General features: G+C 48.5%; 1 protein-coding gene across 1 annotated transcript in view; it reads right to left on the bottom strand.

Annotated features, from left to right (window-relative positions):
- The window catches only part of LOC141043038 (uncharacterized), a 52,455-nt gene extending 30,491 nt beyond the window's left edge, over positions 1-21,964 (bottom strand). The window contains exon 1 of the mRNA XM_073511956.1: positions 21,809-21,964. Within this exon, the coding sequence (XP_073368057.1) occupies positions 21,809-21,964 (156 nt within the window). The remainder of the gene's footprint in view (positions 1-21,808) is intronic.
- Between the last annotated feature and the right edge of the window lie 3,160 nt (positions 21,965-25,124).

The raw sequence follows: 25,124 nt of genomic DNA, 5'->3' as shown, positions 1-25,124 counted from the left end.
TTACTGCGTTCACCAACACTATTTCATGTCTTGTTGTAGTGAGGTCTTATCCATATACAAAAAATTTGCTGCCATGGTTCATACCCAATTTTCCACTCCTATTCGTGTTTTTTGCGCAGATTCAGCTGGTTAGTATATCTCTCATGCGCTACGAGGGTTCCTTGCTGAGCAGGGTACTCTTGCTCAGTTCTCTTCTCTTGGTGCTCATGCTCAAAATGGTGTGGCCGAGCGCAAGCATCGTTACTTTCTTGAGACGGCGCATGCGATGATGATCGCCGCCTCTCTTCCGCCTCACTTCTGGGCTGAGGCTGTTACCACTTCCACCTATCTCATCAACATTTAGCCATCTGCTGCTCTACAGGGTGGTATTCCTCTTGAGCATCTTTCTGGTCGTTCTCCTGATTATTCGGCGCTTCGTTTGTTTGGTTGTGTTTGCTATGTTTTGCTTGCCCCTCGTGAACGCACCAAGTTGACCGCTCAGTCTGTTGAGTGTGTCTTTCTCGGATACAGTGATGAGCATAAGGGTTATCGGTGTCGGGATCCTGTCGGTCGCCGGATGCGTATTTCTCGGGATGTCACCTTTGATGAGTCTCGTCCCTTCTACCCGCGTCCATCCTCCTCGGCCTTTTCCACGGAGGACATCTCTTTTCTTACGTTTCCGGATACACCTCCCTCTGTGCCCAGTATTCCTACTCCTCATCCCGCTATTGCAGATCCGACGCCATCCTCTCCTATGGTTTCTTATCCTCCCTCATCACATGACTCTCCACCTTCATCACCGATACCTTCCTCTTCTCCACCTTCATCACCGATACCTTCCTCTTCTCCACCTTCATCACCGATACATTCCCCGTCTCCACCTCCAGTGATTCCACCTCTTCCCTCCTTTCCTTTTCATTATACCCGTCGTCGACGTATTATGGATGAGTCTACTGATGTGCCCTCTACTTCTGGCGTGTCTTCTTCCTCCTCTCAGTCGACTTATGGTCTTCGTTCTTGGCCTTGTCCGCCCCCTGATTGATATTCTCCTTCTCGCTATGGTCTTTCGACCATTGTTGAGCCAATTTCTTATCGAGACGCTATTGTTCATCCTGAATGGCAGTTTGCCATGGCAGAGGAGATTGCTGCTCTTGTGCGCACCGGCACGTGGGATCTAGTTTCTCTTCCTCCCCATGTCCGTCCTATCACTTGTAAGTGGGTCCATAAGATTAAGACTCGCTCTGATGGTTCTCTTCAGCGTTATAAAGCTCGTCTTGTAGCTCGTGGCTTTCAGCAGGAGCATGGTCGTGATTACGATGAGACTTTTGCTCCTGTGGCCCATATGACCACTATTCACACACTTCTCGCCGTGGCCTCTGTTCGCCACTGGTCCGTGTCTCAGCTTGATGTTAAGAATGCCTTTCTTAACGGTGAGTTGCGCGAGGAAGTTTATATGCAGCCACCACCTGGGTATTCAGTTCCTGATGGCATGGTTTGTCGTCTTCGTCGCTCTCTCTATGGCCTTAAGCAAGCCCCTCGCGCTTGGTTTGAGCGTTTTGCCTTGGTGGTCACTGCAGCTGGTTTTTCACCCAGTGCTCATGATCCAACGCTGTTTGTCCACCTTTCTGCTCATGGCCGCACTCTTCTTCTTCTATATGTTGATGACATGATCATCACTAGCGATGATCTTGAGTACATTGCCTTTGTCAAGGCCGGTCTCAGTGAGCAGTTTCTATGTCTGATCTTGGTCCTCTTCGTTACTTTCTTGGGATTGAGATTTCCTCCAACTCTGATGGCTTTTTTATTTCCCAAGAAAAGTATATCTAGGATCTTCTTGCTCGTGCGGCTCTTAGTGATGAGCACACTGTTGAGACTCCTATGGAGCTTAATGTTCACTTTCGTGCTTCTGATGGTGAGCCCTTGTCTGATCTGACCCGTTATCGTCATCTTGTTGGGAGTCTTGTCTATCTCGTTGTCACTCATCCGGATATCTCCTATCATGTCCATATCCTGAGTCAGTTTGTTTCTTCTCCCACTTCGGTTCACTATAGTCACCTTCTTCGTGTTCTACGATATCTTCGTCGCACGATCTCTCAACGTCTCTTCTTTCCTTGTTCCAGCTCGCTACAGCTCTAGGCCTATTCAGACGATACTTGGGCTAGTGATCCTTCGAATTTCCGTTCACTTTCTGCTTACTGTGTTTTTCTTGGTGGTTCTCTCATTGCCTGGAAGACGAAGAAACAGACTGTAGTTTCTCGTTCGAGTGCGGAGGCTGAGTTGCGAGCTATGGCTCCTCTCACGGCAGAGGTGACTTGGCTACGTTGGTTACTTGAGGATCTTGATGTTACTGTTACTACACCTACTACACTCTTATCAGATAGTACAGGTGCTATCAGTATTGCGTGGGACCCCGTGAAGCATGAGCTTACCAAGCATATTGGTGTTGATGCTTTCTTTGTGCGCGCTGGTGTACAGGACCATGTTATTGCTCTTCAGTATGTGCCTTCCGAGTTATAGCTGGCGGACTTCTTCACAAAGGCCTAGACTAGAGCGCAACATGGATTCGAAAAGGTGTGGTGGCACCCGGGACTCCCGACACCCCCTTATCAGCCCGTTCAGTCACTCTGATATTTGAGCTGGAGTTGTCTAGGTTCAGATCATTTGCAACACCCTGCCAACTTTATTTGCAGCACCCTGCCAGCTTTGTCAGACCATTTGCCTCATAGCGGAGAAGTTTGACTGCGCAGTAGATTCCTATCTATGACTAGCCTAGCCCCGATAGGTATGACACTACGGTCACTGTTCTTGATGGGAACAAAGGAAAGGAGAGAGATCACTGACATTTCTTGTCCTGGGATTTTCGTGCCTTTCACGTGTGAGAGAGCCATGAGAGTGAGAGGGGAGGAGAGAGAGGATGCTTTTGTATGAGAGAGAGGTGCTATGAAAGAGAGAAGGGAGAAAAGTGGTGTGTGTCAGAGAAAAAAGGAGCAGAGAGGGGTGATGACAGAGAGAAGGGAAAAAGATAGAGTGTGATATGTAGTCAACGGGTTCATCAGGAAGTGACAGGTGTTGTAGAATCTCCCTAGTAATGTACAGTGCCCTACGAGAAGCCTAGCTCTGGCTGTTACTATTCAAGTAGGCCTGCAATACCAAGCAGCATTGCAGACCGTGGCACAGATCGCTAGGTCTCCTGCTACGCACGAACGGTGGTGATAAGCGGGAGTCTGGACACCCGGGTGCTAAAAGGCCGGTCTCAACATGGATTTTACCTCTCCAAACTCAGTGTTGTGGATCCACCATGAGTTTGAGGGGGGGGGGTGTTAGAGTTATATTTATTGTGGCATTTAGCCTTTTGCATTCTGGCCTTTGGCATCCCATGTACATGTATATATGATGGCTTTTGCCTCCTGATAATACTAAGTTGCATATTTTCCTAACAATATGATTGTGGTAGCCTTTGTTTCATGGATTGAGTAAAGTAAAATGAATTTCTTTAACCGTGTGTATAAATGTGTATTGCGAGAGCATTAGGTGGTCATGTCAGTCGAAAGGGCCTGTCTCAACTGCTAACCTGATAGAACGAAGCTCTGAGGCAGAGTTAAATTTATTTTGAATTATCAGAGTCCAATTTCTACAATACTTCAACACGTGTTCATTGGAAAACGCTTTAATCCACTTTGTACGGTGCCTACTAGCTATTCGAATGCACAAGAAGAAGCTGATAAATTTTGGATGTTTTGTGAGGTGTATGTTTCTGTTGTAGTCTAATGTGGCACAAGATGAGCTCAAGCCTGATTTATTCAGCCTGGATCTCAGGATATTTTTTAATACTTGAAGTTGTGTTACTGTTTTCATCTGGGTTGTTAGAGCATCTCCACTAGGGCCCTCAAGACGCCCCCAAGCACCTTTTTCTAGCACCGGCGGGTAAAAACGTCCCAGCCAGGCCCCCAAGACGTCGTTTTGCGCTGGATTTTGCGAAAATTAGCGTCGGCACGCCCACCCCACATCCAGCCCGCTGGGGGCAGCTGGGGACGCCGACATTTGCTTTTTGCAGCCGCTGCCTCACTTGCTAGCCCCTCTCTCTCCCCTCTCCTCTCCTTTCTCTCTGTTCTTTCTCCTCTCTCCTCTCCTTTTCCTTCCACCACCTACCGCACACAGCTCGGGCGGCCGGAGCGGAGAGCTCGCACGGCCAGCCTCCGTCGTGGCCTCCTCCTCGCCGCCGCACGCCAGGGGTGCGCCTCCGCGGCCTCCTCTCACCCTCCCCTCGCCGGCCACCGCGCAACCAAGCTCGAGCCCGTTGGCGCTGCACAGGAAGCAGCAGGCGCCGGCCTCGTCGACGCACCCACAGCCTCCCCTGTGAGCCTCTCCTCTTTTCCCCTCTTCCCTCCCTCGCTCCGTTGCCGTAGATGGCCACGCGTGCCACTGCCCACCTTGGCCGCGCCTGGCCGAGCCCCACCTCGCTGGCTGAGTCCACCGCTGGCCCCGCTCCCGCCGCGCTGGCCGCCTTCCCTGCTGCGGCCTGGTGTGCTAGGGCCACACCCCTGCTCGTCCGCCCGCGCCTCCGCTCACGGCCGTGCGCGCTCGCCTGCTCCCGTGCAGTTGCCCCGTGTCGTAGCCACCGCGCCCCGCCGCTGCCTTCGGCTCGCCCAGCGGAGCTCCCACAGATGCAACCGCTCCGCCTGGCCGCAGCGCTACAAGGAGGGAGGAGAGAGCGGTCGCCAGGAGGAGGAGGAGGAGCGCGAGGCGCTGGTCGTGGCGGCGGAGAAGACGACCAAGAAGTGGAGGAGGAAGCGGGCGAGCGATGAGGCGTGGCTGGGGGCTCAACTAATGCGAACCCCACCCCCCCCCCCAAGTGCTAAATTAGTGCCATCTTGATCCGGCGCAAAAATCGTCCCTGGGGGCACAATGGCTGGAGATGCTCTTAGCTTCGAAATCAGTAGATTTCAGCCGGCAAGATAAATCTTGCTAGTCTCTCATTGCCGCGCCAGCGGCGGTGCCGCCTCTATTCTCTGTTCCTCTTTGTAGCGCAAGGAAACACAAGGATGGTCGTGATGGGAGCGACGCTCGCCACCCCACCTTTACGGCTGCTCCAAAGCACTGACGATGTGGTGGTTGTCGCTGGCAATCATCCAGTGAGCTAATGAACACCCTCGTCTTTTTAAAATGAGATTTATATAACAGGAGTCTTGTGAAATTGGAGTGCATCGCCTAAAGTTTTTTTTTCCTGATGCTTTTCACAATACAGGTTGATAATTTTTTTCGGAAAGGGGTCAGGCCCCGGCCTCTGCATCAGAATGATGCATGCGGCCAAATTATTAAAAAAGCAACATGTTCAACAAAAGTCTTTAGGTCTCAAAAGTAAAGAAGCTCACAAAGATCAAAAGCAGCATGACAGGATAGCCACAACCGGCCGGCAAGAATATAAGATAGGAAACTAAACACCTATCCTATTACATGACCGCCATCCAAACCGGCTGAAGATATCCCGAGCTACCATCTCCCATCGGATAGATCCAGTAACCAAACGCTCCCTGGCCTCCGTCGGAGTGAGTAGCGACCACATACGGATGAGTGTAGTGGCCCGGAAGATAACCTGCAAGAAATGAATTTTTGTTGTTCTGTTAAAAACCAAATCATTTCTGCAGTTCCATACTGTCCATAATAAAGCACATACTCCTACACAGATATGTGTCGCAGTTATGGAGTCTAACCCATCTAACCACGTCCTGAATAACGTGTTGATGGTATTCGGAGGAGTAATATTAAAAGATATGTGCACTGTCCGCCACAAATTTTTTGCCAAGGGACATTCGAGAAAGAGGTGTTTGATGGATTCTTCCGAATCACAGAAGCTACATCGTGTAGAACCTGTCCAAATGTGTTTTGCAAAATTGTCCTTAGTTAGAATGACTTGTTTATGGACAAACCACATAAACACTTTGATTTTTAAAGGCACTTTGACTTTCCACACATGTTTCTAACGCGGAATGACGCTAGAGTTGATAACATCCAAATACATGGATTTAACCGAAAACTCACCATTCTTCGTTAGTTTCCAGCTCAACTGACCGGGTTGTTGAGAAAGGTGGACCTCCATCAATCTTCCCACAAGGTGGATCCATGCTTCCCAACGATTTCCCGCTAGAGTCCTCCTGAATTGGATATTTAGAGGATTTGACTGTAATACTGTTGCAACGTAATCTTCTCTTCGTTGCACAATATTATAGAGAGAAGGATATTGGAGTGCCAGGGGCGTCTCCCCTAGCCGTGTGTCCTCCCAAAACCTCGTGGTGGTACCATTTCCAACTATAACTTTTGTCCTGTTGAAAAAGGTTGATTTCACTTTCATCAGTCCTTTCCAAAAAGGCCAGTCGGCCTCACCGTCACCTGGTATACTGTGGAATAAAGGTACTTGTTCCGCAGGATTTGGTCCCATGTGGCATCCGTCTCTACAGATAGTTTATAAAGCCACTTGCTGAGTAAACATCTTTTCTTCACCTCTAGGTTTTCAATGCCGAGACCCCCTTGGTCTTTCGGTCTACAAATGATATCCCATTTAGCAAGACTATATTTTCGCTTTAATTCATCACTCTGCCAGAAGAAGCGCGACCGATAGTAGTCTAGCCTTTTCCGGACTCCAACTGGGACCTCAAAAAAGGACAAGAGAAACATAGGCACACTCGTAAGAACCGAATTAATGAGAATTAATCGGCCTCCGTATGACATAAGCTTGCCCTTCCAGCAGCTTAGTTTCTTTTCAAATCGATCCTCAATGCACTTCCATTTTTTGTTAGACAACTTGCGATGGTGAATTGGTATACCCAAATACGTGAATGGTAAAGACCCCAATTCGCAGCCGAACAATTGTTTATAAGCTTCTTGTTCATCTTTAGCTCTTCCAAAGCAGAACAATTCGCTATGACTGATCCAACTGTGTCTGAATGTAAATCAATCTTGTTTGGTATGACTCTGCAAGTTGATCCAACTGTATCTGAATGTAAATCAATCATGTTTGTGAACTGCAGATTGCAAATGGCATTGGTTTGGGATTTTGTGCGCTCCAGTTTGTCATATACGGATGGATCAAGCTTGGGATCACTGCAAGATAGGTGGCATCAACTGGGCGGGCAGCTACACCACCATTGGCGACTCCTTCAGACACCTCACGACTGCATCAGAGTGACGATGTGGCGCCCACTGTCAGGACCTGTCAACATATCTGGGTCTTATTTAATCTTGGAGTCTCTTGCTACTTCAGTTTGGAAAAAAGAATGAACTAGGAGTACATTACTATGCTTTGATGTTAGTTACTCTGTTGCATCTCTTGTTACTGCACTTTGCAGATCAGAATTAGCTGCATTAGTAAGCTTCGTTATTAGTTACTCTATGTCTGTGGCATCACTTGTTACTGCACTTTGCAAACCCGGATTTTCTGCATTACTATGCTTTGTTGTTAGTTACCCTGTGTGTGGGGCGTCTCTTGTTACTCCACTTTGCAAATTAGGATGCTTCGGCGTTAGTTATTCTGTGGCATCTCTTGCTACTCGATGTTTGTTAATCTGTGGTGTCTACTACTTGTGAAGTGGAATGCATGTTGATGTTCTAATATACTGCACATGATCAATTGATCCGATGAAGTATGATCGTGGAAGCCTTTGTTCCATGGATTTAGTAGAGTAAAATGAATTTCTATAACCGTGTGTATACATGCGCATTGCGCATGAGCTTGCAGTTGTGAGAAGTCGATGCTCATGATGGCCTTCACCACGAGAGCATTAGGTGATCATGTCAGACGAAAGGGCCTGTCTCAACTGCTAACATGATAGAACGAAGCTCTGAGGCAGAGTCAAATTTATTTTGAGTTATCAGAGTCCAACTTCTACAATACTTCAGCACGTGTTCATTGGAAAACGCTTCAATCCACTTTGTACGCTGCCTACTAGCTGTTCGAATGCACGAGAAGAAGCTGATAAATTTCAGATTTTTTGTGCGGTGTATGTTTCTGTTAGCACGGCACTAGTATTACTCTCAGAATATGGTGGGGGTTCACAAGATCTGAAGATTAGATGAGGGGAAAAGGAACTAGGGTTCTAAGGTAGTAGGTAGCCGCCGTCGTGCCGTGTCGTGCCTTGATCGATCTTCGATACCCCTCAGGGTTGCCAGCTTCTCCCTTTATCCCTCCTGTGTTGCGTTCACCCACTGGCTGCCACTCACTCTTGGGTTGGGTTTCTTGATCCTCTCTGCTGGGCCTTGGGCCGTCTCCTCGTCGGGCTCGGTAGTTGGTTGGGCTGATGGGCTGGTGCTGTCAGGGGTGCTAACACCCTCCCCTGCTTGAGTTGCGGCTTGTCCCCAAGCCGTTGCGCACGGGAAACGCGAATGAAGCTCATCTCTGTCTTCCCAAGTTGGCTCGATGGAATCGCCGGACCAGCGCACCAACACTTGAGCCACCACTCTGTTCGCTTTAGTCTTCATGCGACTGTCAAGCACTTCCACGGGAATCGCAAACTGGTTAGTATCAGCAGGCAAAACAGAGGAAATAGACACACCTGGCTTGATGGCTTTGCGAAGTTGCGAAACGTGGAACACGGGGTGGATCTTTGAATGCTCAGGCAATCCCACTCTGTATGCTACCTGCTCAATCCGGTCTTGCACCAAGAAGGGCCCGAAGTAGCGGAAAGACAGTTTGTGACAGGCGCGACGAGCTACTGAACTCTGAACATACGGCTGAAGCTTGATATAAACCGAGTCACCAATGTCAAAGCTGCGTTCAGATCGGTTCTTATCAGCTTGATGTTTCATTCTTGTTTGAGCCCGCAGTAAGTGCTGACAGATTAAAGCTTGCATTTCCACCCTCTCGGAGAGCCAGGCATTCAGATCGGTGACAGGAGTAGCCGAAGCTGCCTCAATCCCCCAGTGTCGTGGTTCGTGACCATAAAGAACGAAGAAGGAGGTTTTCTCATGAGCGCTGTGGTAACTGGTGTTAAACCAATATTCAGCGAGGGGCAGCCAAGAACTCCATTTTTTTGGGCAGGCATGGACAAAACACCGGAGGAAAGTCTCCAGGCACTGATTGGTACGCTTTGTTTGCCCATCAGTTGCAGGATGGTAAGGAGTACTCATTCTCAGTGTCGTGTTGGTCAGGCGAAAGAGCACCTTCCAAAATTTGGAGAATTTGTCGACGACCACCAAAATACAATTGGCTCGCCTAGATTGAGGCAATCCCTCGATGAAGTCCATGGACACCATTTGCCAGGCACGCGCAGGGACTGGCAAGGGTTCCAACAGTCCGGGGTACTTGCAGCGCTCTGGCTTGGCTTGTTGGCATACCTCGCAGGCCTGTACAAATTCAGTGACGAGCCGCTTCATACGTGGCCATGCGCAAACTGTTTTCAAGCGCTGATATGTTGCAGGGGCCCCGGAGTGGCCACCAATCGCCGACTGATGCCCCGCGATCATCATACGCTACTACATTTGGCTATTGCGCCTAATCCAAATTCGCCCTTGGTAACGCAAGAGGCCATCTTCCAAAGAAAATTGCTGGTGTGATTGGGGGTTAGCATGTATCTCCTTAATGATTTTGAGGGTAGGTGCATCCTGGGCATATCCAGCTTTCACCTCCTCGAGCCACTCGGGTTGACAGAGGGAGATAGCATAAAGCTCATCAGTTTCTGAGATTGGCCGACGAGAAAGAGCATCAGCAGCCCCATTGTCGACTCCTTTCCGGTAGCACAATCTGTAGCGAAGACCCAATAGCTTGGTGAAAGCTTTCTGCTGCCAAGGCGTGTGCAAGCGTTGATCTTCCAAATGAACTAAGCTGCGTTGGTCAGTTTTGATGATGAACTCTGCTGTCTGGAGGTACTGCCGCCAATGTTCAACTGCTAATAAAATAGCCAACAATTCCTTCTCATATGTAGAAAGCCCCTTATTGCGAGGACCGAGAGGCTTACTCAGAAATGCCAAGGGATGACCGTCTTGTTGCAAAATAGCTCCAACGCCAAGATCACTAGCATCGGTCTCAAGGACAAACTGCTTCGAGAAGTCTGGCAGGGCAAGGACAGGAGCTGTTACCAATGCAGTTTTCAAGGTCTCAAACGACGTTGTGCACTCACTCGTCCACACAAAAGGGATGTTTTTCTTCAAAAGATGTGTCAACGGCTTTGCTATAATACCATAATGGCGAACAAATTTGCGGTAGTAACCGGAAAGGCCCAAGAATTGCCTTAGCTGTTTGACATTGATGGGAAGAGGCCACTGTTGCACTTGCTTGATTTTATCAGGTTCTGTGGAAACCCCTTGTTCACTGATGAAAAATCCCAGATAGGAGAGTTCTCGTTGAGCGAAAAAGCATTTGGAAGCTTTGATCTGCCATTGGTCATTGCGCAAGAGTTGTAAGACTTCTCGAAGATGCTTGACATGGTCAGTAAAGGTCTTGGAGAAGACGAGAATGTCGTCGAAAAACACCAGAACGCAGATACGCGATACCGGTTTCAGCGTGTGATTCATAGCTCCTTGAAAGGTTGCTGGGCCCCTGCCACTCCAAATGGCAAGACCTTGAACTCGTAGTGACCAGAGTGAGTTTGAAAAGCAGTCTTGAATTCTTCTCCTTCTGCCAATCTGATTTGATGGTAACCGGAACGGAGATCTAACTTCGAGAACCAGCTAGCTCCTGATAGTTCATCGAGTAATTCATCAATGATTGGAATAGGGAATTTTGGAGTGACGGTCAGCGCATTTAACTTGCGATAGTCAATGCACAAACGCCATTGGCCGTCTTTCTTGCGCACCAGAATTGCCGGAGAAGCAAAGGGACTATTGGAGTGTTGGATGATGCCCGAAGCTAGCAGCTCTTCGACTTGACGCTCAATTTCATTTTTGGTGTCTGGTGAGTGCCGATACGGATGAATATTGATTGGTTGAGCCCCTGGAAGGAGTGGGATCCGGTGGTCGCAAGCTCTACGAGGTGGAAGGCCCTGGGGGTGGCAAACACATCAGAAAACTCTTCCAAAATGTGCTGAATTTCAACTGGCACTGATGATGTATCAGCAAACTGTTGTGCTTGTTTGTGCTAATCAGGAGTAGCACAGAGGTACACAAGATGATCCACTTCGCCCTGGACACACATGTGCTGCAGTTCTTCAGCGGATATTTGAGGGCATTTGTTTTCAGAGAATTTGTGCCCTTGTAACTGAATCGGGGTAGAAGCCGAGGGAATTGTCACCGTTTTGTTGATCCAGTCAATGTGTGGATTCAAAGCTTCCAGCCAGTCCATTCCCACAATCACATCAAAACCTCCCAAAGGCAACACTTTAAAAGAGGTGGCAAACTGATGCCCTTGTACTGTCCACTGACATTCAGTTAATTCTTGCTCACACCGCAGCTCTGCTCCGTTTGCAACCTTCACGCGAGCTGCTTTGGGCAATTGTTGTAATCCCAGCAAGCCCTCGGCACAATGTGAGTTGATGAAGGACGCTGAGCTGCCCGAGTCAATCAACACTTCCACAGCTTGATCCTGGATTAATGCGCTGAACTACAGTAGTTTGGAAGAGTTATTCCCGTTGAATGCTTGCAAAGATACTGCATAAACTGTTTCTTCAGTGGAATCCGGACCAACACTCGTCTCTCCGTCTGTGTTTTGTTCAATCCCCATGAAATCCATTAATTCCTCCAACACATGCATCTGGATTGTGGTTGGACAAGTGTGGTCACGCCCCCAACGCTCGCCACACTTGAAGCATACTCCCCTGGCTCTTCTGTATGCACGGAGAGTGTTCAGCGGGTTTGTTTCTTGTGGTGCTTGCCTTGGTTGTTCAACCGGTGCCGCACGGGCCGCTTCGAGGCCACGGCGATCCGCTGCGACTGGTGTTGTAGGAGGACGAGGACTGGTGTTGATCCGATCCGAAAAATTCAGTGTAGCCATTTGCACCCAAACTGACTCTAGGATCCCATAGATGGTGAAGTATTGTTCGCAGAGATCTTTCCACAATAGTGGGTTCTCTCCATCGAACACAGGAAAAGGCATGGAAGGTGGACTGGGAGCATTTGAGGCAAAAAATGGTGCTAAATTCCCTGAACCCCCAGCCGGTGACAGAGTGTTGGTGACAGCAGGTAACTGAAGCCGGGAATTGACCATACCGTTGGCCGGAGGGGCCGACGGGCTGACGAGCACCCCGTCGACCGCTGTCCGTGGAGGTGATGCAGTGCCGAGGCCATCGGCCCGAGGAGGAAGACGCGCCGGGGATCCGTCCGAAGACGAATTGTTCTTCCGCGCCAACAGATCGGTGTGATCTGTTGTCGACGCCTCCTCTGCGTCGTTTCCCTTGTCGCCCACGCGCTGCTTCTTGAGTAAGTCGACTGCCTCCTGCAGATCGGCGATCTGCGAGTCGATCTCAGGTCTCCATGACGCGAACTCGGCGGCGACGGAAGACTTGATGTCCTCCTTCTACTCCGCCCGCAGCTCCTTGAAGAACTCCTTGAGGTCGCCCTTGGTGACGGGCTCCTGGTCCTTCTGCATCCTCTCCGCTCGCTGCTGTCGCGTTTCGATGATGGACGCCGCCAGGACGGAAACAAAATTGGGCGCTGGGCTCTGATACCAAGTGTTAGCACGGCACTAGTATTACTCTCAGAATATGGTGGGGGTTCACAAGATCTGAAGATTACAAGCACCAAGGTGCCGAATTGGAGATGAGGGGAAAAGGAACTAGGGTTCTAAGGTAGTAGGTAGCCGCCGCCGTGCCGTGCCGTGCCTTGATCGATCTTCGATACCCCTTAGGGTTGCCAGCTTCTCCCTTTATCCCTCCTGTGTTGCGCTCACCCACTGGCTGCCACTCACTCTTGGGTTGGGTTTCTTGATCCTCTCTGCTGGGCCTTGGGCCGTCTCCTCGTCGGGCTCGGTAGTTGGTTGGGCTGATGGGCTGGTGCTGTCAGGGGTGCTAAGAGTTTCTGTTGTAGTCTTTTTTTTTTGCGGGGATGCGGGGAGTCTAATGTGTGGCACGAGCTGAGCTCAAGCCTGATTTATTCAGCCTGGATCTTGGGATGTTTTTTAATACTTGAAGTTGTGTTACTGTTTTCATCTGGGGTTGTTAGCTTCGAAATCAGTATATTTCATCCGGCAAGGTAAATAATCTTGCCAGTCTCTCGTTGCCGCGCCAGCGGCGGTGCCGCCTCTATTCTTTGTTCCTCTTTGTTGCGCAAGGAAACAGAAGGACGACCGTGATGAGAACGACGCTCGCCACCCCACCTTCAAGACTGGCTGGCAATCATCCAGTGAACTAATCACCACCCTCCTCTGCCAAATATGCACGGTTGCAGCAGCAACGTCTATTCCGCTCCAAAATAGGAAAATGTCTTCTTTTTATAATGAGATTTATATGACAGAAGTCCTGTGAAATTGGAGTGCATCGCCTAAGGTTTTTTTACCAGTGATTTGCAATATGTTTCATTTGTATCTGTTCTGATACTTAAGTGTGTGTGTGTGTGTGTGATACCTACTACTGTACTAGGTGTTTCTCTTCAACTTTTAGTTATGAAAGAAATCATATTATCTATTCTATGTAGGTTGGCCCCTCCACATTTCAAGCGAAGTTACAGCCCCATCTTCTTTGAAATCTTGATCAGGTTAGAAGTTTTACGAGGCCAAAAATATGTCTATAACATTCCCCACTGCGTCACCATGACACAATTCATTAAATCCTTCTGCGTGCTGAACATAACCAATGGACATCAAATCTGAGACGCATCAACTTATAGATACTCGATCGAAGCTTAGGTACTTGTAATATTTTATTCCATAAAGCTATGCTACAGATTTATGCGCTATATAAAGCGTTCTCCTTTATTCTCATGTTTCAGTTTTGTATTGTGGTGATTTATGTTGGCTTAAGAGGCACTTCTGTTTCTCTTTTTGGCTTGGTTGCTGGACACTATGGTAAACAATCTTTTTTTTGAAACCACAACAGAAAGTCTTTGAATTTGGTAAATATTCAGTAGCTAAATAGATTGTTGTAGTACTGCAGTGCACATCATAGATATGACACAGTGATCCAAAAAAATTATAGTCAACAGATTTATTTCTATTATTTCTAGTCATAGGCTCGTCATAGTATTCTTTGAGATTCTAAAATATGCAAATAAATAATTGCAGCTATTGCATTTTGAGTATCTATTATCCATTTACCCCCCTGCCCAACCGTGATACTGGACGTATCACTAACCTTTTAAAATTGCATACATTGTTAAACCTGTATCACCTGGTCAACCTCTTGTGACCTGCTGCAGCGCTGATGTGACATCATGTGTATTGAGTTTGGTCTAAGTGCAGCTGGAGCTTGAGATCGCTAGGTTTCTTTTGCAGATGCCAAATTGTGTTGCTATAACTTACATTCCCATTTTAGGGTCTGCATAGCCTTGGCAAAATCGATGTTGCTATATACTGTAGAGTTATTTACCTAAAACCACCACACTTGGGGCTAGGGTAACAACTTAGTACCACTTTTCGGACAGGGCATAAAAAACCATCAACTCTGTGCCTAATGACTAATGAAGAGCACTGGTTGTCAGGTAAGCACGCGAAAACAGCAAAATTGACGAGTTGCGTCCACCTGTCAGGCTGACGTGGCTTGCTTGTGTGGACAATATGCTGAGTTGGCCAAGGATCCTACCTGTAAATGACTCAAGTGTTTATCTCTTTTCCATTTTTTTATTTTTCTCCTGGGGATTTTCTTCCTGGGCGTTTCAACAAACAGGCAATGGACATTTCTTCCTGCACGCCGCCGGCACAGCTCGCCGCCCTTGCTGGTCATCCGAGACCTGGCCGCCGTGGCCAGCCGCTGGAGTTCCGCTCGCCGCTCCTTTCTTTTCCTTCCTCCTCCTTCCTCCCTGATCTCTCTAACAAACGAGAGCCAGCTGCCATGCCGACCGCCATGGATGAACTCCACCTCACCGCGCCGCCCCAGCCCTCTACCATGCCTGGATCCGTGGTGGAGCACCATGGCCGCGCCCGTGCTTCCGTGCTCGCGACGACCACCAGAGGCCCTGGCTGCGCCTGTGCTCGCGGCGCCCGCGAGGAGGTTGGGTTGCTGTTTGACATTTTTTCATTGTATAAATTGTCGAAAAATAAAAATTGGAGTATGCACTTTCACTAGTAGAAAAAGAGGCTTCCATACGCCCCCATTAGTCCCCAAAATAATCGAACCGCAACAAAAGGGGTCTTTAGTCGCGGTTCGGGGGGAGACCCGCGACCAACTATCTGGGCCCAGCGCGCTCGGTCGACAGCTGGCGGACGGGAGGGGCTTTAGTCCCGGTTGGCCTGGCCAACCGGGACTAAAGGTCCCCGAAGGCCTTTAGTCGCGGTTGGCCAGGCCAACCGGGACTAAAGGCCCATCCAGCTGGCGGACGGGAGGGGCTTTAGTCCCGGTTGGCCTGGCCAACCGGGACTAAAGTTCCCCGAAGGCCTTTAGTCGCGGTTGGCCAGGCCAACCGGGACTAAAGGCCCATCCCTATATATAGGACTCAGCTCACTTCACTTCACTCAGCTCACTTCACAATATTCAGAAGGGGGTGGTGGATTTGCTTTTGGTTCCTCCTATGCACACAAGGTGTTCGATGAAATGCCCGAGAGCCTGAAACAAACATGATATGAAGTGTCCGAGCCACACTTGAGCTTTCTCATTTATTTTTCCTCCGCGATCGCGGTTAGCAACTTGAACCTTTCATGTGTCATTGATAAAATATGCATGTGTGTAGTTCATTGTTTAATTTGTATTATTTCTAGCTAGTTAGTTTAACAAATGCATGATGGTTAATTATATACTTTATATAATAATAATGCAGATGAATCGGCAATGGATGTACGGTCCCCGACTCTCCGGCGAGTTCACTACGGGTTTGAAAGATTTCCTCGTAGTGGCAAATGCGAACAAGCAGCAAGGTTTTATTATCTGTCCATGTGCTGTCTGTAAGAATCAGAAGGGTTACTCCTCCTCAAGAGACGTTCACATGCACCTGCTTCGGCATGGTTTCATGCGAAGCTATAATTGTTTGACCAAGCATGGAGAAAGAGGGGTTAGAATGGAAGAAGATGAAGAAGGGGATGATATCGATGACAACTATCATGATCATTTCGGTGATACTTTCATGGAGGATGATGCTGAAGGTGGGGAAGGGTTAGGTGAAGGTGAAGAAGAGGCACATGATGAGCCCGCTGATGATCTTGGTCGGACCATTGCTGATGCACGGAGACGCTGCGAAACTGACAAGGATAGGGAGAATTTGGATTGCATGTTAGAGGATCACAAAAAGTCGTTGTATCCAGGATGCGATAATAGTCTGAAAAGCTGGGCTGCACACTGGATTTGCTAAAATGGAAGGCACAGGAAGGTGTAGGTGACTCATCATTTGAAAATTTGCTGAAAATGTTGAAGAATATGTTTCCGAAGAATAACGAGTTGCCCGCCAGTACGTACGAAGCAAAGAAGGTTGTCTGCCCTCTAGGTTTAGAGGTTCTGAAGATACATGCATGCATTAACGACTGCATCCTCTACCGCGGTGAATACGAGAATTTGAATGAATGCCCTGTATGCACTGCATTGCGTTATAAGATCAGAGGCGATGACCCTGGTGACGATGTTGAGGGCGAGAAACCCAGGAAGAGGGTTCCCGCCAAGGTGATGTGGTATGCTCCTATAATACCACGGTTGAAACGTCTGTTCATGAACAAAAAGCATGCCAAGTCGTTGCGATGGCACAAAGAGGACCGTAAGTCCGACGGGGAGTTGAGACACACCGCTGATGGAACGCAATGGAGAAAGATCGACAGAGTGTTCAAAGATTTTGCAGCTGACGCAAGGAACATAAGATTTGGTCTAAGTACTGATGGCATGAATCCTTTTGGCGAGCAGAGCTCCAGCCATAGCACCTGGCCCGTGACTCTATGCATCTACAACCTTCCTCCTTGGTTGTGCATGAAGCGGAAGTTCATTATGATGCCAGTGCTCATCCAAGGTCCAAAGCAACCCGGGAACGACATCGATGTGTACCTAAGGCCATTAGTTGATGAACTTTTACAGTTGTGGGCCAGACCTGGTGTACGTGTCTGGGATGAGCACAAAGGAGAGGAATTTGACCTACGAGCGTTGCTTTTTGTAACCATCAACGATTGGCCTGCTCTCAGTAACCTTTCGGGACAGACAAATAAGGGATACAATGCATGCACGCACTGCTTACATGAGACTGAAAGTGTACGTTTGGTTAATTGTAAGAAGAACGTGTACCTGGGTCATCGTCGATTTCTTCCCCGAAATCATAACGTAAGAAAGAAAGGCAAGCATTTCAACGGCAAGGCAGATCACCGGCCGAAGCCTGCGGAACGTACTGGTGCTGAGATATTTGATATGGTCAAGGATTTGAAAGTCATCTTTGGAAAGGGTCCTGGCGGACAATCAGTTCCGCGGGGAGTTGACGGGCACGCACCCATGTGGAAGAAGAAATCTATATTTTGGGAGCTAGAATATTGGAAAGTCCTAGATGTCTGCTCTGCAATCGACGTGATGCATGTTACGAAGAATATTTGCGTGAACCTGCTAAGCTTCTTGGGCGTGTATGGGAAGACAAATGATACAAAGGAAGCACGGCAGGACCAGCAACTTTTGAAAGACCCAGATGACCGGCATCCGGAATGGTTTCAAGGTCGTGCCAGCTACGCTCTTACCAAAGAAGAGAAGGTCATTTTTTTTGAATGCCTGAGCAGTATGAAGGTCCCGTCTGGCTTCTCGTCGAATATAAAGGGAATAATAAACATGGCGGAGAAAAAGTTCCAAAACCTGAAGTCTCACGACTGCCACGTGATTATGACGCAATTGCTTCCGATTGCTTTGAGGGGGCTCCTACCGGAAAATGTTCGAGTAGCCATTGCGAGGCGCCAAGGCTAGCAAGTCCACCCCCTCCGATGGTGGTGGTGGTGGCGGTGGTGGCGGCGGTGGTGGTCGTGGTGGTTCACCTACACCTCCTTCACGCCATTCGACGCCGTCCCTCGATCCACAACCTCCGGCGGGTACGACGCCCCCAATCCTCCTCCGGCGGGTACGACGCCCCCCAATCCACCTCCGGCGAAGAAGCAGAAGCAGGCGGACAGCAAGGAAACCCGCTCCTGGACTATTAACCCGGACCCTTATGTACCTAAGACCACAAGGCTACCGGAGCCATCACTGAAGCCTCTCCTCCCAAGGCCCTGGGAACTTAGTGAAGCTAAAACCAAATTGGCCGCGTCTGCTGATTATGAGAAATGGAAGGCGGATATGAAGGCGATAAAAGAGCCTGAGCCCAAGCAAGTATTCACTGAGAAGCAAAAGAAGTGGGCTAAGGATTTTTTGACGACACCGTCCCAAGCCGAGCTGAATATGCCTGACGACTATGGACATGAACTTCGTAGGCAAGCAAAAATATTGAAGGAGGAGAAAGAAGAAAGTAAAAAAAGCGGAAAACAAGTTGACCAGCTCGGGATGCAGAAGAAACAATCGATCCCCCCGCTCATAGTGAAAGCCGGTCCGGAAGAGGACCCCGAGATCATAGCAGCTGCGGCAGCACTTGGATTGACTGTAGCGAGTGCCATGAAACAAGCGTCCGAGATGGGTTTGACTCTTCGTGCCTTCTTAGGCCTTGAGGATGCGCCAGTATGTGAGATAGCATTACAATATGTGCGGAATGGGCCTCTCGTCGAGCCTGCGCGGGAAAAGAGTCTACCACCACAAATGTGAAATCTGCTACGTTGGTACAAGCAATTCATAACATGGGCCGACAAAGAATATGTTTATGCGGATGTTACAGAGGAGCATCACACCAAACGGTACTTTGTACAAGTTCATATGAGTGAATTGTTCCAGCTGTTCAATCTGCGCGACCTCGACAAATCTATGCTGAGTTGCTACGTTCTGTAAGAGATTTATTTCTACCTCATCTCGTTATTCATTGCCTGCACTATATATATATATATATATATATATATATATATATATATATATATTGTCCTAACTATATTGTTGCGTACACTATTATGCAGATTGAAGATTTGGGAATGCAAAATAAGAAACATCCATGATGTTGGGTTCATTGACCCACATATCGTTAATGGACATGTGTTACAACATCACCCCGAAGACGTGGAGAAAGACTTGTACAAGTTTCTTAGAAAGCATCAACTCAAAAGTCATATTCTATTTCCTTACCATTTTGGGTGAGTGTTTCTCTCTTGTGCCCATTCTCTTTTGTTTACTCCATGCATGGTATGTCTAATCGATGAGTTATGCATGACTGTGCATGTAACGTGTCCGCAGGTTCCACTGGATTCTGCTAAATATTGAACTTCACACCTCCAGAGTTCTAATCATGGACTCTATGGATTCGGATCCAAAGCGTTGGGCCGACATGAGAAAAATGCTACAAAAGTAATTATTTTCAATCATTTGAGCTCTATATCGATTGGTCTCTTTCGTTCATTTCCTAATATCAAGTAACTAATAACTCCCTTGTTCATTTAATTTTCTTTGCCCTGTACGGTTTGGAGACGGTTCTCAGAAGAAATTGTCGGTGAATTCAAACATGAGCTAGATTTTAGAAGGTTAGTTAATGTGGATAAGCAGCCACCGGGGACCAATCTATGTGGATACTATGTTTGTGAGAACATCCGGAGACACACCTCTGAGCGGAAGGCATCGGATAGCGTGCGCAACGCGACGGATAACTTGCGGAGGAGGCTTAGTCCAGAAGCTCGCTTCCGACCAATTCAAGATGAATTAGCAGGATTTTTCATGAGGGAAGTCATCAATCCTAAAGGAGAACACTATACCGAGGACGAAGAAATTTATATGCATACCCGAGATTGAAACTTGTTCGAAGTTGTATATGGTCATCCATCCTAATTGTGTATAGAAACTTGTTCGAAGTTGTATATGGTCACCCGAGATTGAATATATATTATATATTCCTCTTGAATTCTTCTTGTTTGAAATTTCATATGCATGTATATAGTAGCGTAGAATATGTGTACTGAAACTTCATCAAAATTAAAATAAAACACAAAATAAAATATAAAAGAAATAAAACACTACAAATTAAAAAGAAACCAGGTTTAGGGGGGCTAAAACCCTAAACCTGCGGAGGAGGCCTTTAGTCCCGGTTAGCTACGAGAACCGGGACTAAAGGTCCTCCGCCCCGACGGACCCCTGGCGCCCACGTGGACGGGCCTTTGGCTAACCGGGACTAAAGCCTTTAGTCGCGGTTCGTAAGAGGCGCGACTAAAGGGGGGTCTTTAGTCGCGCATATTTAGTCCCGGTTGCACAGCCGGGACTAAAGGCCTTTGCGAACCGGGACTAAAGGCCTTTTTTCTACCGGTGTTTGTGAATTAATAGTAGATGATCACCTTTCCACGGCTCCTTTGCAACGCTTGGCATCAATGATAAATGACATAAGTCTTATGTCTGTTTGGCTCAATCTATGTAAGATTCCTAATCGAGCACAGCTAAGTTTTCACCGTGGAATGGCTACAAAAAATTACATTTTTCAGTGGAATGGGTACAAAAACGTACGTCACATGCATACTGTGCGAGTAAACTCATGTCGCATGCATACTGTACAAATGCATTGAGCGTGCACTAGTGTTGTAAGTTTACATCACAAATGGGCTAGTGTCTGTAAGTTTACATCACACACAGAAAATATTACACCGCATGCATATGCATGGGTGTGTGGATGGGTGGATGGTTTGGCACTAGCTTTGGCTTTCTTTGCTTGCTTTAAGTTTAGGGTAGCTTAGACAAACGGGGTTCTCAGAGGCGCAAGTTGGCTGGGGTGAAGAATTCGAATAGTCAAATCCTTATAAAGAAAGTGAGTTGCTAAGACCCAATATATCTCATCTGTTCAACCGCATCCATCGAAATGACCTATGTCCCGGTGTTTAGTGCTAAATGTGTTTAGCACTAATCAAGGTCAGCACTTTTCACTAACTAATAATATTTCTTCCCTAAAAAAGTTAATATTTCTAATATCAATGTTAGCGTCAACCAATTATATACTATCTTCGTATCTAAATATAAGATGTTTTTGCAGTTTAATTCAAACTGCACAAACATCTTGTATTGACCATAAAGGGTTTCCCCACTTTATATTATAAAGCAACCATCCGATATATCCAGCTTGCTGGGGTCGTGGCACAAACAAGCCCAAAAGAAAAACGAGAGAAAGAAAGAGAAACAAATGCCGACACCGGCAGATCAATGAAGTGAAGATGGCTGGCAACTGCTTCACCCTCCGGAGAAGTTCCACCGCGCTCCAAGCAGTCCGAAGCGTTGTGTACCGAGCAACACCTTCAAGAAGGAATGCGGTGCTGCCCGGACTAGTCCTAGGGTTTCCCCCGGTACGCGGAGGGTAGTGGGGGAGGGGTATACCCGACGCCCTTCAGGAAGGCCCGGCGGCGCCCGCAGGCATCTCCGCGTCGGAGTCGGACGAGCCACCAGGGATTTCTCCTGACCCAAACACCCACCACCACCCCAGACGATCCGAAGTACACCGCCCAACTTGCCGCCCACCAGCCTATGGCGCCATGATCACCGAACCAACTCTGTCGTCTCACTGAGGCCACTGACACGAGACCTGGAGGAAGGAAGAGGAGACAATGGGCTCGGGGGCATCCGCAACACAGCCGATGGGAGGAGACCTCCTCCACCACCCCCGCGGAGCCGACCAGACGCAAAGACAGGGGCCTGCCAGGCCCTGACTAGCCCGGCCGAACCCAAATGGGTCTGGACATCCCCTGCCGCCATGCTGCAGCTCGCCGGCCAACGATGCCGCCACCGCCCGTGGACCACCGCCACCTTGTCACCACCACCAGGGAGCAGCGCCGCCGTGTGCTGAGCCACCGGCCTGCCCCAGCCCAGATGGAGCCCGATAGGGCCCAAATTTGGGTCGCGCGGGCGCCGCCGGCCACCAGCACCCCCATGCCGCCCGGCGACCAACGGACGCGCCGCCGCATCAAGGGCACCCGAGGCCCGCGGGAACCCCGCCGCCGGCCGAACAACACCACTGCCATCAGGACGCCCCCACACGCCCCCTACACGCGCGGGGGGAAAGAACGGCCCGCCGCCGCCAGCGCCGCACAGGCAGGGCCCAGCGGACCACGCCGACCGCGGCAGGAGGGGAGAGCGACGAGGAGGGGCCGGAGGAGAGGGGGATCAGGGGAGCGGGGTTTCGCCCGTCGCCCGCGGGTGTGTGTGGGGGGGGGGGGGGGGAGCGAACGAGGAGGCCTTGTATTACTCACTTAGCCCAAACATCTTGTATTTAGTTATGAAGAGTGTACTACCTAATACCCCCCCCATTCCATAATTAGTGCACCCACGTTTTTCGAGATTCAACTTTCATCATAAATTAGACCAATAATACATTAACCATTTTACTAAAAAAATATCTTTGAAAACTTCTTTCGAATACGAGTTCAAAGGTAACTCTCATGCTCCTGCCGCAGTCGGCCATGTTAGTTAAATTTATGATTAAAGTTAAATCTCGAAATACGTGAGCACACTACACTATGGAATGGAGGGATTATCAACATGCAATTAAGATCTTGTCAAATATTAGTGTGTAATACAATTAATATATTGCATAATATACTCTAGAAATGTATTATTACCTAATATAAGGGTGCATTGCACGTACATGATCATCAGTAAAGTACTAGTATTTATTTTTTGCAGGGTATTACCCGAAAAAAAAGGAAGTAAAGTACTCCTCGTTAGAGTCCAGATTTTCCCGTAACAACCCAGGCCTTATACGTACTTGCGAATCGCTACAAACGATAACAAATCCCCGAAATTAGCTGCTCAAGCATCCCGATCCCGATATATAGGTAAACCCAAGGGCTATCGACCCCTCCACAAGCGATCTACTACACTAGTCGCCTAGGATAGCATTGAGGAGGAAGGATGGGCGCCGACATGGAGAACCCCGACGCCGGCGATTACGTCGCCGTGACAACGACGGAGCCCAACAAGGAACTCAACAAGTGGTTCTACCGGCTCCTGTACTGCTACATTTTCGGACTTGTCATCTGCTTTCACTACATGCTGATCTTCGATCCGGCGAGTTTTCGAATGGTCGTCGTGACCAATATGTGCGGGCTCCTATTATACTCTTGTAGCTTCATAGTCATCTACAAGTACTTCCCTCCCGAAAGGACGGGCGCCGACGTGGAGAACCCCGACGCTGGCGATTACGTCGCCGTTATAACAACGGAGCCCAACAAAGAACTCAACAAGTGGATCCACGGGGTTATGTTCTGCTACGTCTTCGCCCTTATCATCTACGTCCATTACAAGCTTGTCAGCAAGCTCGCTCTGGCGAGTGTTGGACTGATCGTCGTGATCGAACTGTGCTGGCTCCTAGTATCCTGTTGTAACAGCGTACTCCTCTACAAGAGCTTCCATCCAAAAAATTCCAAGTTGTTGCCATAGCGTTGTTGAGTATTAGAAGTATTTCGCATTGCTTATCCTGGTCAATGTTCTACTACCTTTGTAGGGTAGTTCAGAGCTAGTATTTTCTTTAACTGTACGGCATGTGGTTTGCAAACAAATGGCTTTATCCTTGTATATATATTTCCTCAGCCATCGTTCCTATATCTTCTGATTTATCTTAATGCTTTGTGTAAGGGCCCTCTCGCTTTTGAGTGTGTTGGATTTTTTGATGAGAAGTTTGTTGGTGATGGTGTAATCATTAGCAAGAGTAAGGACATCTCCAACGCCATGCCGCAAATGGGACGCATGGGTATGTGGACACGGGAGTCAGCCACCCAACGACCCAATCCATGGACGGGTTTCATGCAAGCCGGACACATTTCGTGCAAACAGGACAAAATTCATGAAAACTATGACATATTACATTAAACAAAAGCGGACATGGCATTTTCATTAATACAGGTATATAGCAAAAGTTAACCTACTCTAAATCTTCTCCAGCCATGGGCACGTCCTGCTCTTCGCCAGCTGTGGGCACGTCCGTCTCCCATGTCCGAGCTCCGCGCAGAGAGAGCTACCCTCTACGATGCAGAAGGACACATGACAGAAAACAGGGCGGAGACAGGACCCAAGCCTCTAGGGGCTAGGTACGGGGCGTGAGGCCCTAATGCTTTGGTCATTGTAGCGATTACCCGACCCGTGAAGCCCAAATCCAGGGACACTACTCGAAGGCGGCCCAGGCGCTACTATTGGCCTGGCTCCACCCCGTCGGAAAACCCGATGGATGAGGTGTCCACGGTCGTTGGGGAAGGTGGGGATGGGGACTGCGAGTAGCTGGCAGAGGCCTGGCTGGGGGAGCCGGAGCTATTGGGGCTAGGGTGTGGGCTGGCATGGTGCGCGGTGGTCGAGATGGCCGCGGATGGGAGTGGAGGAGGGGACCCTAGCTGCCAAGGCGGAGGGCGCAAACAACACGAGCGAACCCAAGCAACATATTATGTGTTGGATGATTTGCCACGGTTTATTTGGTGATCAGATAATTTGCCCCGCTTTAGTTAGAATTAAGGGTTTGTTTAGGGTATATGTAGATGTGCCTTAGTTATTGCACATCTAAGTGACACAAGCAAAGCATAGAAAGAAAAGGAAAAAGAAAAAGGAAATACCCACATGAATCTTCGCGTAAGATCAATGATATAGGACTTAGATGTGCAATACTTACTGCACATCTAGACGTGCTTTAGCAAAAATCTATTAGATCATTTGCCCCATTTTTCATTGTTCTTTTGCTCATTTGCCCTAATCCATATTGTAATGCTTAATTATTTTAATTCAGAAAATCAACATGGAATGACCTTATGCCCCTATGGCCATTTTGCAATTTCTCTGGCTGATTTGACCGAGCATCCGGTTCATCCCAACAGATCAACCGAGTCATCCACGACCAGTATCCTACCCCTGTGTTCGTTCTCAAGTGCACGAGGCCGGCCGCCGGCCACATTAAGTCATACATCTAGGGACGACCACTCCTGCGATCACGACCGGGTGAGGTGACTTCACAGGAGTGGCGATGTTCCACGACAGCGGTAGCGAAAATAAGGAGCCTGCAACAGCCGCCGCTCCGGTCTTACGAGGGCATGTACAACGGTTGATAAAACG

Source organism: Aegilops tauschii, chromosome 3 (genome assembly GCF_002575655.3).
Source record: "Aegilops tauschii subsp. strangulata cultivar AL8/78 chromosome 3, Aet v6.0, whole genome shotgun sequence".
Lineage (NCBI taxonomy): Eukaryota > Viridiplantae > Streptophyta > Magnoliopsida > Poales > Poaceae > Aegilops > Aegilops tauschii.
This window is presented reverse-complemented; position numbering and strand designations above follow the sequence as displayed.